Source organism: Myodes glareolus, chromosome 19 (assembly GCF_982192425.1).
Source record: "Myodes glareolus chromosome 19, mMyoGla1.1, whole genome shotgun sequence".
NCBI classification, from domain to species: Eukaryota; Metazoa; Chordata; class Mammalia; order Rodentia; family Cricetidae; genus Myodes; species Myodes glareolus.
Genome location: NC_142044.1, coordinates 2,494,973 through 2,508,951, shown reverse-complemented (window position 1 = coordinate 2,508,951; position 13,979 = coordinate 2,494,973). Strand labels below are relative to the sequence as shown.

General features: G+C 36.9%; 1 protein-coding gene across 4 annotated transcripts in view; it reads right to left on the bottom strand.

Moving 5' to 3' along the window:
• Positions 1–13,979, bottom strand: part of Vps13b (vacuolar protein sorting 13 homolog B) — a 513,205-nt gene that overhangs the window by 293,464 nt on the left and 205,762 nt on the right. For all 4 annotated transcript variants that reach the window (XM_085679117.2, XM_085679115.2, XM_085679119.2 and 1 more), the window contains exon 22: positions 1,918–2,045. In XM_085679117.2, coding sequence (XP_085535243.2) covers positions 1,918–2,045 — 128 coding nt within the window. The remainder of the gene's footprint in view (positions 1–1,917; positions 2,046–13,979) is intronic.

Sequence of the window (13,979 nt, the reverse complement as noted above, 5' to 3'; positions counted from 1 at the left end):
GTTCTTATCCTCGTCTCTCTGTTTTCCAGATGCAGTGGGCTGAGCAGCTCTGCTCTGCCACACGTTCCTGCTGTAGGGTAGCGCCCAGCACAGTCCAAAGGCAATAAAGCCAGCCAAGCAGTGTAGAAAAGCAGCACATTCTCCCTAAAGCTGACTGTCTCCAGTACTTTGTCTCAGTAACAGAATATTAAGTAGCTTTAGTTTCCAAATGCATCAGGGACATGGCAGTGAATATCCACAGTGTAGCCTAACATACTCACATGCCTTTCTGAGTCACAGAATTTTCAAAAGGCTCTCTCTGAGAGGGGCTCCACAGAGGACGTTTCATGTCAGGGCACTGTGTGTCTATGTGTGCATATGCACTATATAAATTCATTTTCTAGGATTCTGATAATACTTTTACTAGAAAAAAATTAGTGATACGAAACAAAGAAAAATGGATATGTACTTCACAGACAAAAAGTTTGTAAGAATTACAAGAAAGTAACTTATGTAAAAAGGTGTAAATAAATATCCAAAAATAATATTATCACCAAATTCTATCATATATAAAAAGTTTATGAAAGTATATCTTTCCTACTAGATATAACATTGCCAAACCTGCTGAAACAAAAATGCTGGTTGCTACAACAGGAGACCTGGCCCTGCTGGCCCTAGAGACCCTGACCCTGGGAGAGCTGACCCCACCCCTCAGCAATGGAACAGGAAAGCTGACCAAAATGACATGGGCAGGGAGAGCTGATTCTCGCCTGGCGGGGGGGGAGGTGTCCCAGCAAAGGCCCAGACTCACCAACTTAGCTAACCCTCAGGTCCACCCCAACATACACGGTATCTGTGACCTGTTGGAGAAAGTGAAGGAACTGGTCCTGTGGGACCACAGCCAAAGGATCTCCATAAATTGGGGCAACAGCAGGAGATGTTTCAATGAGGGTCCATGGTATTGATGGTACGGCAGAAGCCGGAGGCCTTGAACCAGACCAACAACTCACTGCAATCCACAATGACAAGCAGAGCCGTGTGGACGGAAGGCTACACTAATGACACGCGGCAGCTCTCAGAGCCACCAAGAAAAAGGGACAGGTGACAGTGAAGTGGGAAAGATGAGGAGGAAAGTGGGTTTTTTTAAATTAATATTTTAATTGATTTTTTTATTTTCTTTTGGGGTGATACTGAAAGGGTAAAGAGTATATACTGAGGAACTGGGAAATGGGGGGGATTGGGATGCATGATGTGAAATTTCCAAAGAATCAATAAAAAATTATGTTTATTAAAAAGGTAAGTTTTTCCTATTAGATTTAATAATGCCAAACGTGTTGAAACAAAAATGCCAATTCCAAAATACTGTAGGTTGAACAACAAATGGATTGTGCTATATGCATTAAAAAGTCAAAATTAGGATAAAATTTAATATACATAAAATATGGCTAGTAATTTTCATATTTAATTTGGAATTAAGAAAGAGATTAACAGGTTTTATATATTAATTTGATACGACTCAGATTTTTCTCCGAATTGTGAGAGAAGGCTGATTCAGAAAATAAGTTTTTAAATCTATTGAATAATATTTTAAAAACTGTAGTTAGAATAAATGAATTGTTTTAAATTTAAAGAAACATTTCAAAATACATGCATTTTTATAAAACATGTATTTTTAACATAATTTTGATTGCAAAAAGCAAACTGTACTAATGAGCATGATATAGAGTATGGAAATATTGTCTGTAATAAACAAAGTTCATCAGTGGGCACAAGACAAACTATGGAAATGCTGTCTATAATAAACATAGTACATCAGTGTACAAGAGACAGGACAGACCATGGGAATGTTGACAGAAAAATTATATCACAATTAAATATGGTAAAATTATATAGGATTATGAGACATAAAGCAATAATAATTCTAATACTTAAATTTACCTGTAGTGTGAGGCTCTTCACTGCATTCCATAATATTCCAATAAATTCTTTCATTCTTTCTTCAGGACTTCTACGACCTTCATGAATGTGTAGCATGGTCTTCACAGGAACTGACAGTGCTCGGGACTCTAAGTGTAAAAACAGCTGGTTGTTAGCAAAACACAGTCACTGCAGCCTCACAGAGCTACCCTAAAGGGATTTCTTAGAAGGCTTCTTTCTCTGCTTAAAATCACTGCAGCCACCTGAGATCACAGGTGCCACAAGACTTTATCCCCTAGGACTACGACAGCTGGAGGGAAGGTGGCACAGAGTGGCACCTTTATCAACAGGTATTAAGCTGTAACTTCTTTAATTTCTCAGTACAAAATAATAAGCCAATAAAATGTGACAGAACAGTAATTTATCATCATAGAGTGATGGAAAATGGGTCTTCTAATAAATGAAACTTTCAGATGATGATGTCTGACTAATAAAATTTCTCAATTAAAAAAATTTGATAGTGACAAAATTAAAAAATACAAAAATCTTATGCATAGTAAATAATAAAATAAAAATGATATTCCACCATCAATAAAAATTTTGTTCATTAGAACTAAAAGATTACTTTAAGCTACATGCAAATTATGTACATTTATCTTAATAGATTCATAGCAAACTTAAACTGGACACATAACCACAAAAAGTAAATTTATAAGCAAAAATGGAAGAGGGGGAAGAAAGAAGAATGAAAGCATGAAAAGGTGATAGAGGCACAGAAAATGCTGAACTACTACCTTCAATAAAAATTATAATTCAACCAGGTAAAGATGAGGCACATTTCAAAGCACTGACAAAAACATATTTTAATATCTTCCAAAATGGAAATAAACCAAAATTTTGTGATATGACCCAAAAATATTTAAAACTGTGAATAAATTTTAGTGAGAACTTATCTATTAGATAAAGAAAAGCAAGGGGAAACTAAAAAACAAGCCAAGTCATAAGCACCTTTGAGGGTCGGTCGGAAGAAGGTCAAAAGTGAATATTGTAGCTCTAACTATGTGCATTTGGATGTAACTTGCTTTGTAGCAATTGCTTATTTTTATTTTTATTAACATGTATTTAACTTTATACACATTGGGAACTCTTTGCATGAGAAAGTGTCAACCTAAACATATTTTAAATTTCTATCAATTTAATTAAAATCTTTTATAAAATCTGAATACAGAAGATTTTCACAGAGGTTTATGGTGAACATTTGAACTACTGAACAGTACTGCTGCTATGTAACGACTGTTATAGCCTGGAGGAATCCACCAGTGCACTTCCACCTGGCAATGATGTGTCTGCGAACACACTGTGTTCTCTGACAGTGATTTCAAAGGAGGCAAGTGTGGGGAAGTAATGCAGATACAGGAGTCACGTATGAAATCCTCAACCGATAAGTCTTTAAATTCCTAAATCCTTAAAATCAGACTGTAGCCTAAAAGCATTGCACAAGTAAGAAAAACATAATTAACATTTATCATTAAAAAACAATGTGGATATTAGAAATACAAATACGCACTATTTTCAATCTACCATATTTTCTAAAACATAACAGTTCACTTTTATATCTTGTGCTTTATCAGCAAGGTAACAAACTCTACAATTCAGCATGTTTCTATGAACAGGAGATTCTGTAGAACTCTCTGCAAATTTCCAACAATATCCATTACTGAGACCTCAACAATACCTACTGACTACACATCAACCATTGAACTCACAACAGCCCAGAAGAAACGCACTATTATCCAGAAGCAACAAGACTGCTAGATAAAGCAACCAATCACAAGGAGGTTAATTAACTTAGCCCAAGTCACTAGACAGAGGTGGCAACAGAAATATTAGATTCTACACACAAAGCCCTCAGGGTCTATTCTTTCAACTTCTATGTTCTTTTACTGTCATTCAAATATGTACTATGATATCTTATTTAATCAAATGCATAGAAGATGTATCAAATTTCTATCATACTACAAAGAATTCTTAAAATGATTTACTTATTCTTACTGGAGATTATTAAAGTAACATTTATCACAGTGTAATCTGAAACATTTATTTTCTCTTTCAGCAATGAATAAAGTAATTACATGATATAAATTTTATTAGTTCAAGAATAAAATAGATAATTGATTTTCGGGAGGTACTATCACTATTGACTAATATATTATTTATGTGCTGTAAAAAAGTACTGCACTGGGAACCAATTTAACGTAGTGCTTCAGCTGAGCATGTACCAGATGACGAGGAAAAGCACTTTAGCTATGCTAAGTGTCAGCTTCTTACCTGGTGTGGGAAAATTGTCTGTAATCTCTCAATCATGTTTTAAATAAATGCTGATTGGCCAGGCAGAAAGTATAGGCGGGAAAACAAGACAGAAGTAGAAATGATGAAAAGAAAACAGGAGAATTCTGGGAAGGAGGACGCTGATTCCTCACACTCCTACCCAGATCACCGAAGCAGCAGAATGTGATCTGCCCCACTGAAAAAGGTACTGAGCCATATGGCTAACATAGAGCAGAATAATGGGTTAATATAAGCTACAAGAGCTAATAAGAAGCCTGAGCTAATAGGTCAATCAGCTTTAAAACTTAGAGAGACTTCTGTGTGATTTTCTTTGGGACTAAACAGCTGTGAGAATCAGGCAGGACAGAAAACCCCAACAAGCAGGCCCTCCATGTTACACTGACCCACCAAAGAAAGCTAATAATGTTTATATTTCCTATCAAAATACTGTTCATACAGAAAGACATGCATCATTCATGAGGGATGATACCAACCCAAGGCTGGCACGTGCACATGTATGTACAGAAAAACATGCATCGTTCATGAGGAATGACACACACACACACACAAATGAAGTACAGAAATACATGTATCGTTCATGAGGAATGACACACACAAACACACACGTACGTACAGAAACACATGCATCATTCATGAGGAATGACACCAACCCAAGGCTGACACACACACATGTACGTACAGAAACACATGCATCATTCATGAAGGATGAAACATGCACATATGAAGTACAGAAACACATGCATCATTCATGAGGGATGACACACACATATATGAAGTACAGAAACACATGCATCCATTCACTTACAGAAATACCTAAAAGAAATGTTAGGTCACAAAACTATATGACAATATTTTTGCCACAAAATTTCAGCCCATTATCATATCAAAACATTCCTTTATCGTGTTCACACTGAACTGGAAATCTGTTATCAATTAGTCAGTTATTCTGGAGGTCTGCAAAAATGATTTCAGTTATAAAATGGCTAATATCTTCATTATGTAAAAACCTATGGGTAAAATAATAACATGTAATTTCAAATGGTTTAATCTTGATGTTAGAGATTCTCATGAACCCAAGGTTAATCTATTACCTCAGAGACTCAAAAATCATTTAATCAGCTGACACAACTCAGTTCTCATAGAAAACACTCTCAACAGTAAGCTTTTACATCTAGGTCATGTAACCTATCAACTCAAGTCCATAAAGTGGGAGGTGTCATCATTGAGATTAGTCAGATGCGGGATGATTTCCAACAAGAAGAAAATCCAAGCCTCTAGCAGGTTTTTCTTTAAAGAAGCACCTCTAACTACCCAATTATACAGTTATGACCTTTACTCAAAAGAGGCCAGATACCACAGCATTAATTTAACTAAAAGAACGTATGTGTTTCCTTTATTTTTATGAAGCACTTAGTATGGGAACCTGTGCAGAAAAAATCTGTTTTATACATAATCAGCTAATATTTTTAAGAAAAATTAATATATACATCTTTACTGAAATCTCCCTATTAAGCATATTTTGACATTATTTTTTAAAATAATATCCCTTTGTGTTAGGAACCTACTTATAGCTTATGTTCTCTTATTGGTGCACAGCTGGATATCAAGGGCAGGGCCTTCGGTAGATGCCAGGCAGGCAGCCTGGCACCAGCATGGCACTGGAGCACTCCTCCACTTTCCTTCTCAGTGAGCGCTCCAGTAATCAAGAAGAGATACGCACATTTATATTCCTCATTCATGTTAATGAGAAAAACTTGTCCAGTGATGCATTTACAGCAAAGACAACAACAGGCCTAAACAACAGTTCATTATCTAAAAGAAAACTTAACAGATAACTGTCCTAAAGTCGCAGCCCTTTAACCCCAACCATAAAGTTGTTTTGTGGCTACTGTGTTTGCCGCCACACAATACTTACTGACACATACTCCCTGAAGGACTGCTGCTCAGATCCAGTAAATCAAATACCAATCACAGATACACAGGCATACAAATCAAACATCTACTATCAGTGGAACATGGAGAAATTTATTTTGAAACAGTTCTTTGGTATACATAATTTTACCACTTATAAATGTTAAAGCAAATTTGCATGCTCTGATACAGAGATGCTTCCCTATTTTAGCATGAAACAACTGACAGGTATGAAGACCAACTGCAATGTTTTCAGTGTGCGTTGTAACTTAAATTTTTAATTATCAATGCTGAATAAACAACTCCATGAAAATATATTAAAAAATGTCAGAAGTATGCTGAGATATTATTCAAACTGTTAGAATTTGTTCTAATCCTAAACAAAATCCACTGAAATATTTTTCATAAAACTCACTCAGCAACTCAAACAGCAATTTTTTAAATCAAACATTCTAACATGCTAAAACACAAAGTTAAAATAATTTGATACTTACATGCCAAAGAAATACTTTAAGAATCCTTGTTTTTCACAATTAAACTACTATGCACCCATTACAGCGGGAAGAATCATATGCAGGAAAAACACTGCACCTCATCACACAGTCTTAAAAGTGAGTCAAGGCATCTCGACAGCTTTCCTCGGTGCTGTCTTGACAATGGTACGTGCAGTACAGAGTATGCATGTTGCTGGTTCAAACTGAGGCTGCAGTAAAACTACAAAGTGACACAGACACTGCAGAGACACAGCAGATCCTAAATACCAAAGCTGGAGATAGAATAGAAAGAATCAAGAGCCACTGGGGCAGGAATCTTGATTGTAGCCTTGAAACATGTCAAGTGCAGGACAGGGAGAGGTACAGGGGTAAACGTATCTAAGACAGCATAGGCCACAACACATCTCAGACTGAGGAACATTGAAGACACTTAAGCAGAAAGCTATAGCAAAATAGCTCTGCAGCAGCTTTGAAAAAGAAGAAAAGTATTGTTATTACAAACAGCTTGAGATAACAAACAAGAAGGAAGAATATTAATGTGAACTAAGTACTATGTACACATTCACTGAAATACTGTATTATATTTTATCATCAGTGTGTGATGCCCTTGTTCACAGCATGTGTATGATAGTCAGGGGGAAACGGCATGGAGTCCATTTTTTCCTATCACACTGGGTCTAAGGGATTGAACTCAGATCATCGGTCTTGAAGAGCAAATGTTCTATCTGAGAAGCCATGGAATGGACTTAAAAGAATTTACATGTGATTAGGAGTCAGGGGAGAAAACAAAATTAAGATTACTCTCCCAAGACCTTCAAGGTAGGGACTGTTAGAGAAAATGTTAGATAAAATAAGCTTTACTCTGCTTCAAATACACTTTCTAAAACACACAAAAACACGATCTTTACCTGTTTTGTGTGTGTGTGTGTGTGTGTGTGTGTGTGTTTGTGGGTACAATTTTAAAGAGCTTCCACACATCATTGTTGGGCACATAGCAAATTATTAGGAACAACCTTTTCTTTTATAATTGAAGTAAATTGAAGTATGTGATTAGTTTGATTTGAATTGGGGTTGGTGTCAAAACTACACGTTTTAATCCTTTATTTACAAATTATATCCCATATCTTACTTATTTTTGATCTGTATTTTACAATGATCATTATTTTTTGGTAATCTCACTTTACAATACACATTTAAATAACTGAAAGAGAACATGACCTTCACAATTCCTTTCTAATTTCTAATGGCTAGAGGGTATTTTAAAGCTTTCAGGGACCTGTGAGAAAACGGCAATAGTGCCTGGGAGTTTCATCTCAACACAAACTGCATCCAATGCTATCACTACTGAAAGCCCCTTGGGAAATAATGGCTTTTGGATTCTGCTAGGCAGCGTGACATGGCATGCAAAATTGCATCTCATGCTGAGCCAACCAGGAAAATGTATGTCATCACTACGTGACATTCAGAATCTCATCTGGAAACTATCATCTTGTTCTGACTGTTAAAGGGAGTGAAAAGACTGCATTAAACAAACTTGAGTTGTTGCTGAATTCTTGCCAATTCATATAAAAACTAGACTAATCTACTTATTTCAAAGAACTTCATATTTGAGACACTTGTAATGTACTTATCAACACCACAATATGTTTTCAAAGAACTTCATAGTTAACTGACATAGCTCAAATCACTTTTATAATGATTCAAGTTAGTGGATTTCTGAGAAAAAAATTACAATGAAACAGTTAAAACTGAGAAATAAATTATACAATTGAGAGCTGGGCTGGTCAAAATTATATACATCCTAATTCATTCCCCTAGTTGAATAAATGCTAGGCTAAAAATCAAAATAGTAAGGCAGAGTTTCAAAATCTGTGATACCAGCACTAGGAAGGCCAGAGACCAAGACTGCAACACTACAAGTTCCAGGCCAGGATGAACTACAGAGCAAGATCCCATCTCAAACTCATGGGCTGGATATACAGCTCTGTTCTAAGGCACCTCTTTAGCATGCTTAGGCCTTGGGTTGATCCTCGGTGGTGTGCTTGTTAAGTGTCTAGTCTGGCTTAAGTGTAATTGGTCTATTTTAGAGTATACCCCAGTCCTACTTGTTAAGTGTCTAGTCTGGATTACGTGGAATTAGCCTATCTTAGAGTATACCTCAGTCCTACTTGTTAAGTGTATAGTCTGGATTACATGGAATTAGCCTATCTTAGAGTATACCCCAGTCCTACTTGTTAAGTGTCTAGTCTGGATTACGTGGAATTAGCCTATCTTAGAGATACCCCAGTCCCACTCATTCAGTTCTTTTCAAAGCAGAGTGTGCCTGCAGCACATGTTATCTGCACAGGTGTAACTGTGCTAGGCCTAACTGTAAAGTGAAACATTAGCAGAAACAAATTTTAATTGTTCACAGAAATTATACTTATGAGCCATGTTTCTGCTGTACTTTCATTTTCTGGCATTGTATGTTATGCTACATGGATACATGACTGAGATAACAACGGACCAATCATAACAACTAATATCCTTATACATAACAACTATGCAAGAATGGACACATGAACCAGGACAAGTCAGTAAATCCTCCCCAGGTACACTTCCAATCAACACTAAACAAGATCTCTTTCTCTTCCATCACAAAGCGTGAGGCATGTAAGCTCAAGGTGATCACAGCCATATATACTGCTACAACGCAGAAACCTGTGATCAGTAAGAGAAAATCAGGCCATGATAAGACAAGTTCCTGACAGTGCAGTCTCTAGTACTACATCGTGCCAAGAAAAAAAAATCTGGTATTCCTTTTGATCATTTTAGTTATGGAAATCAATAAACATCCTCCTTCCTTTTGATTATAGTTTCTTTTTATTCTGAGTAATTTTGCTAGCTTCAAAATGTTTATTGCTCAGCAACAACTTAAGCAATGACTTATCAACCAGTAGACAACATTCTTGAGACGTACTTTCCTTATCCACCCTACATGGCTCTCCAGATCCTGTACATACCTGCGCTTGTCTCCCAGCCTTCCGTCCTAAGGAACTCGTCCCCCTGAGTGTTCTTTTGAATCTGGATCTCAGACCTCTCATTTCTGCGTCCACTAGCCATTATCTTCCTCATTACGCCTGAGTCCACAAAGTTAGAGGTGCTATTGACTTTTTCCAGTCCTCTGATATTTTCTTCACCCAGTCAATATTCTTCTCAGATTAACTTGGATCCATGGGGCTTGCAAAATGTGTCATTCACCATAACAGATTTTTTTATCTTCCTTGCTTGTAGTTCCAAAAGTAGCTGTTCTACTACTACTAGAACAGCTAGAATATTCTAGAAGTGGAGCATTCTTGAGACAAATTAAAGTTCTACTACTACTAGAAAAGCTAGAATATTCTAGAAGTGTAGCATTCTTGAGACAAATTAAAGGACACCTCTTTCCTGGAGCACTGAAGTAGGAGTTGAACAGTGTGGGAATACTGTTAGATCACTGTGCTGTTATTGCTCCAAGATTGCTATAGGGCTGAGGATTCCAGAACTAAGACCTGTCTGAGAGCTGGAACACTAGAAACTCTGCCTGCTGTTTGTGTCCTGCACTGTTTACAGGGACTAGACTCCAGAGATTGGAATGACTCCTATGTACCGAAGGCACTAGTGGTAAAAACCAGAGCAAAATTCCCCACATGAATGCTAGCACCTTAACTCTGGATTCTGAAGACTGAAAGAATATGTCCAGGCTCTTGGAGTTTAGATCACTGCCTGGAGGTCTTCAGTCCAGCCTTGGGCTCCCAGCGGCTCAGGATTTACCAATTTCTCCAAACCTACCTGATGTGGGATACCCCTCTGTATGTTGTGAATATCACTGGTTAATAAAGAAACTGTCTTGGGACTGCAAAGGGACTAAAGGTAGATAGGGAAAACTAAACTGAATGCTGAGAGAAAGAAGGGCGAAGTCAGAGAAAAGCCATGGAGCCTGTGCTGAAGACAGACGTGCTGAAACTTTGCTGGTAGGCCACCACCTCATGGTGATGCACAGAATAATGAAGATGGGTTAATTAAGATGTAAGAGTTAGCCAATAAGAAACTAGAGCTAATAGGCCAAGGAGTGATTTAAATAATACAGTTTCTGTGTGGTTATTTTGGGGCTAAGAGGACGGGGCTAAGAGGACGGGTAATAACTAGTGGCCTCCTCCTACACCTACTCCTATGGATCACAACAAAAGACCTTGGAAGAAAGAAAAAAGGAAGAGAAGAGTAAAAAGAAAGAAAAGAAAAAGAGTAGTAACATCCTACATTAGGGAAGGACTAGCTAGAATGGCCATGTTCTGCTCTAGTTCTCATTCAACACAAGATATGCTACAGCTTTAATTAACAAGTAATGTTAGCTTAGGGCATAATATGCAGAGTAGGCAGTTGTCAGTTCCAAAAGGGCACATACTTATGAGAAACCAGAGCTCCTTGAGGTTTCCTGCTCTCTTGGGCCCTGGCTCCTGAAGAATTGAATGTTGTCCTTGCTATCCACCAATACACCTGCTGAATTATAACGCATTGTACACAAGTTAGTGGCCAATTAGCAGACCTATCCACTGGACCTTAATTAGACTCTGCATGATAAACTTATTCTAAATCTTAAAAATCTAGACAATGAACTGGGCGATGGTGGTGCGTGCCTTTAATACCAGCACTTGGGAGGCAGAGGCCAGCCTGGTCTACAAGAGCTAGTTCCCTTTAAAAATAGGTATATAGAATATAAAAACTATAAACAAAATGACTGGTCAAATTATTGAAGTATCTATGTAGATTTTACCTAAATTTAAGAAAGATAGGTAGTTTGTTGATATTTAATGAAGTATACTGATATCGGAGCAGTTCCTATGTCAGAAAGCCACAGATAAAAAGGTATAAAGTCACAAGGCTCTCAAGATGAGGGTTAATGTGCTTGTCATTATCGTCCATCTCCTAATAAATAATAAATCAAAAATGAAAAGAATTACAACAATGTAAAGAATTAAACACACTTTTTTTTTTTAACAACAAACCTGATCAGGCAGTGAGATAGGTGAGTAGGTAAAGACACTGGCTGCCAAGCCTGAAGACATGAGTCCAGTCTCCTCAGATACTCACAGCAGGGGAAAACCTACTCCCCAAGGCTGTCTTCTGACAACCGCACAACAACACATATGAAATAAATAAGTAAGGTAAGTAAGTAAGTAAGTAAGTAAGTAAATGGAAGAGAACCAGAGCGTGAATCCCCAGAACCACGGAAACGTGCAGTGGGTATTGTAGTCTTCCTGTATTTGAAGCCTCCAAAGCGAACTGCCATGGGAGACTAGACAGTCTGCCCTACAGATGATCACCGTATACTGAAGGAAGAAGGAACATTCTAGATGAAGAAAATGGCTAAGTACTCGTCATTTCTTCATTTATTATCAGTTAATTATAATTTAATTTACTGGTCTATCTCTAAGCAACTTTATAAATATTAACTATCTTCACTACACTGCTGCAATATGTGTGCACAGATTTAAAAAATTCCTGTGGTGTCAGAGAGCTATCTCTCACTGAAGACCAGAGTTCTGCTCCCAGGAACCACACTGGGTAGCTTATAACTGCCTGGAACTCCAACTCTGGGGAGATCTGGATGCCTAGATGGGCACTTACATCCATGGACACACATCATTCTGCTGTGGAATGATCCTTTATAGTGTGTAAAGATGTGTCATTGTGACTGCTTAATAAAGAGCTGAATGGCCAGTAACTAGGCAGAAGAGGTTAGGTGTGACTCCTACTTCAATGCTCCAGGGAATATTACATGTTTCTGGGGTGTCTGATGGAGTTAAAGACAATAAAGTTATATAGTTATATGGTTTTCTTTGTTACCAAATTTAAAAAAAAACTCACAAAAATGTATAAAATATAGAAGGTTGAAAGACATAAAAACTTAAATTTCTTATCTAAAAAAAAACTGTTCTGAGGTCTAAAAGATAGTTTTAAGATGGTAAGATGAGTTATGATTTAAAAAAAGGTTAGACATAAAATTTTAAGTTCATCAAGATAAGATAGAAAATATAGTATTTCCCCCAAATATGCCAAATACAAATGGACTGGACATTGTAAATGTAACTCTTATTTAACAATTGTTCTTATTGTTTATAATTTTATTATGTTAGAATTACAAACTTTTGTTTTTATTCAGACAAAAAGGAGAAATGATGTGGAATACTCCCTTACACTATGTGAAGATGTGTCACTGTGGTTGAGTATAGATAGATAGATAGATAGATAGATAGATAGATAGATAGATAGATAGATACGTATGTACATACATACAGAGTTGAATGGCCATTAGCTAGGCAGAAAAAGGTCAAGCAGGACTTCTGAGGAGAGGGAACTCTGGGAAGAACAAAGGAAAAGTCTTCAGCCAGATGCAGAATTACCAGGATGGGCATAATGAAGATGAGGTAATGAGCACATGGAAGAACATAGATTTTAAAATATATGGGTTAATTTAAGTTATAAGAGCTAGCTGGAAATAAGCCTAGGGTAAGGCCAAGTTTTCATAATGAATACTAAGTCTCCAAGTCATTTTTTTTATCAGCTAGTGACCCAAAAAAAGAAATCTGTCTATATCATCCCATACACAAATATACACATAATTGAAAATAAAAATAAAACCTTAAAAAAGAGATATGGAAAAGAAACAAACTCAAACACAAAGCCTAAAGATAAAATTAATTTAGTTTAAAAAAAAACAAAAAACAAAGGCAGTCCTTTGCCATCAGGCTGGAATATACATCTTGTATTTGGAAGCTGCAAATAGCTTGGTTTCTGCAAAATGTTTCAAAATGTAATTAATTAAACTGAAAAAAAGTATTCTGAGAACATTCTACTATACCCATAGATCAGTGCCTCACTGATATTTGACTCAGAAATAAAAATAATTTTCCTATAATTTTAAAATGGGAAAAAAATCACATTGATAAACCTAGTTTTGGTTGAGTTTACTATTGTCTTCAATATTTTCAACTTGTTTAATGTTAAATGTGCTGTGTCAGAAATCATTTATATAGCTGTGAGTCTGTTTTACAGCTACTATGCCCAAGCCAAGGAGTCGCCATCTTCCCATGTTCATAGAAGCAGCAGCAGGGAGTGTCATGGGACTCTCAGTATCCAGCAGTCTCTCAACAGCTGGATGCAATTCTACCCCAATTACAGCGGCCTCAGGGTCTCTGTGATGAGTCTATCTAGGCTGCAGAAGAGTAGGACTGGGGCTCCATCTGTGCAAACATGCGGGAGTCTTTGTCCCACAGTGGGTGCAACTTTGTACTGAAGCTGCTTCAGGGT